At 60.2% G+C, this 1,698-nt stretch overlaps 1 protein-coding gene across 1 annotated transcript; it reads right to left on the bottom strand.

Moving 5' to 3' along the window:
• Nucleotides 1–252: 252 nt before the first annotated feature.
• Nucleotides 253–1,307, bottom strand: M406DRAFT_357688 (uncharacterized protein; the record flags this gene model as incomplete). Its single annotated transcript, XM_040923748.1, has 2 exons — nt 253–1,067; nt 1,140–1,307. Coding segments are annotated over 2 exons (981 nt in total), but the record flags the coding sequence as incomplete, so codon positions are not given.
• Nucleotides 1,308–1,698: the final 391 nt, after the last annotated feature.

The raw sequence follows: 1,698 nt of genomic DNA, 5'->3' as shown, positions 1-1,698 counted from the left end.
ATGTGCAGAGCACTCAGCATAAGCCGCAGTGGTGTGTCGGGCAGGGTTCGGGACGCAAGCAGTGTCAGGGTCAGGCGGCTCTGGTTGATCTCGATATCGCCGCCAGCCAGCTGCGCGTCCAACGCGATGGTCCAGGCCTTGACGCGCGCAGTCTCTCGCTCTTCAGTCAGTCCGGTCAGCATCTGGTAACCGTGGATACCGATGGTATTTCGCAGGCTGAGTTTCATCGTCTTCAAGAGCAGCGCGGCCGCCTCAAGGAAGAAATTATGGCGCGGCACCCAGACGGTCTGGATGGCCGTGAGCCACGCCTGCCTCCTGACATTGATGGGCGACGCCAGCGACGGAACCGCCTGAAGAGCGGCATTGCTGAGCTGGGACTTTTGCGTCTTAGGAGGTCTCGGTGCGAAGAGGGACGGCGCGAAGACCCAGAGTAGGGTGCCAAGGAGTAGGAGGGATTTGAGAGTGGAAATGGTATGGGCGAGAGAGTATTGCTGTCCGGCTAGGCTGATATGTGACTCCGAGACCAGACGGCCTAACAGGTGGATTGGCAGGGCGAATAGACCACGGCCCTCGGGGGATGCATTGCTCTGCTCTCTCTCGCGGAGGGACTCGACGAACATGAGGCCAGCCAAGGAGCCAACCATGAACTTGCCATAGAAGGGAGCGTTCTGCCACCGGTTGTTCTGCATCTGCTGTTGCTGCTGTATTTGCTGCTGTCGCATGACGGCGGGAGTCTGTTGGAAGCCTTGCTGCGGCACGGGGTAAGGCCGTCCTGCCGCCAGCTGGGCGCTGATGATGCGCTTCATGTCATCGGGCACGGGAATCATGCCCTGTGGATCCAGGGCCCTCGGGGTGCCTACCGGCGTGTTCATAAACTGCGCGCTGTCCTGCCCAAACTGCATGCTGCTGCTCTGGTTCTGGATCGGGCTCATCGTGCCGTTCATAGCGCTCGCCATGAACAACTTTTCAAATGCGGAGATCCTCTGCTGCATCGTGTTGTTTTCGTCGGTGAGACGATTGTTTCTCTTCTCCAGGTGGCGGATGTACTCGGTTGCCTTGCTCAGAACCTGTGCCCATGTATGTCAGTCAAACAGAACGAGGAGACTGGAGATGCCAGAGTCCGATTTGGCAGCACTCACTGTAGCTTTGTTGAGCTTGTGAGCTGGGGTCAGGCCATGCAGTTCTTCCCTGTCCTCGGTGGTGTCTTCGCCGCGCGCGCTCTTGGACAGCACCCGCAAGCTCGGCACGCTGTCCCTTAGCGCCGCGATCTTGTCATTGAGGTTCGTCCTGTAGCGCTTCTCGATCATGTTGTGGGCGGTCTTTTTGACGGGTTGCTGGCCATCTTCATCCTCGTCGTCATCCAGATCGTCGTCGTCCGCCGAGGACTTCCGCTTCCGACTGCCAGATTTGGACGGGTCGGGGGAGAGATTCTTGTGGCCCTCGCCAGAGCTCGACTGAGGGCTCAGCTGGCTGGGCTCGCTCTTTGGCGACTGGTACTGGAGGTGCGGCGGCATGGCGATGTTTCTCAGCTGCTCCTGCTGGGCGGGCGTCAGAGTCGGCATGGCGGCAGAGACAGGAGCAGGGCGAGACGCAGAGTCGAGTCCCTGGCTGTTGGCAACAGCAGCAGCACTCTGCAAGAAGGCGCTGAAGAGATCGGCGCTGGAGGGCTCCCGGCCGTCTGGCCGCGGGCGGAATTGG

This window comes from Cryphonectria parasitica (assembly GCF_011745365.1).
Source record: "Cryphonectria parasitica EP155 unplaced genomic scaffold M406scaffold_8, whole genome shotgun sequence".
NCBI classification, from domain to species: Eukaryota; Fungi; Ascomycota; class Sordariomycetes; order Diaporthales; family Cryphonectriaceae; genus Cryphonectria; species Cryphonectria parasitica.
The sequence above is the reverse complement of the archived record's forward strand: the minus strand, read 5'-3'. Positions and strand labels throughout refer to the sequence as shown.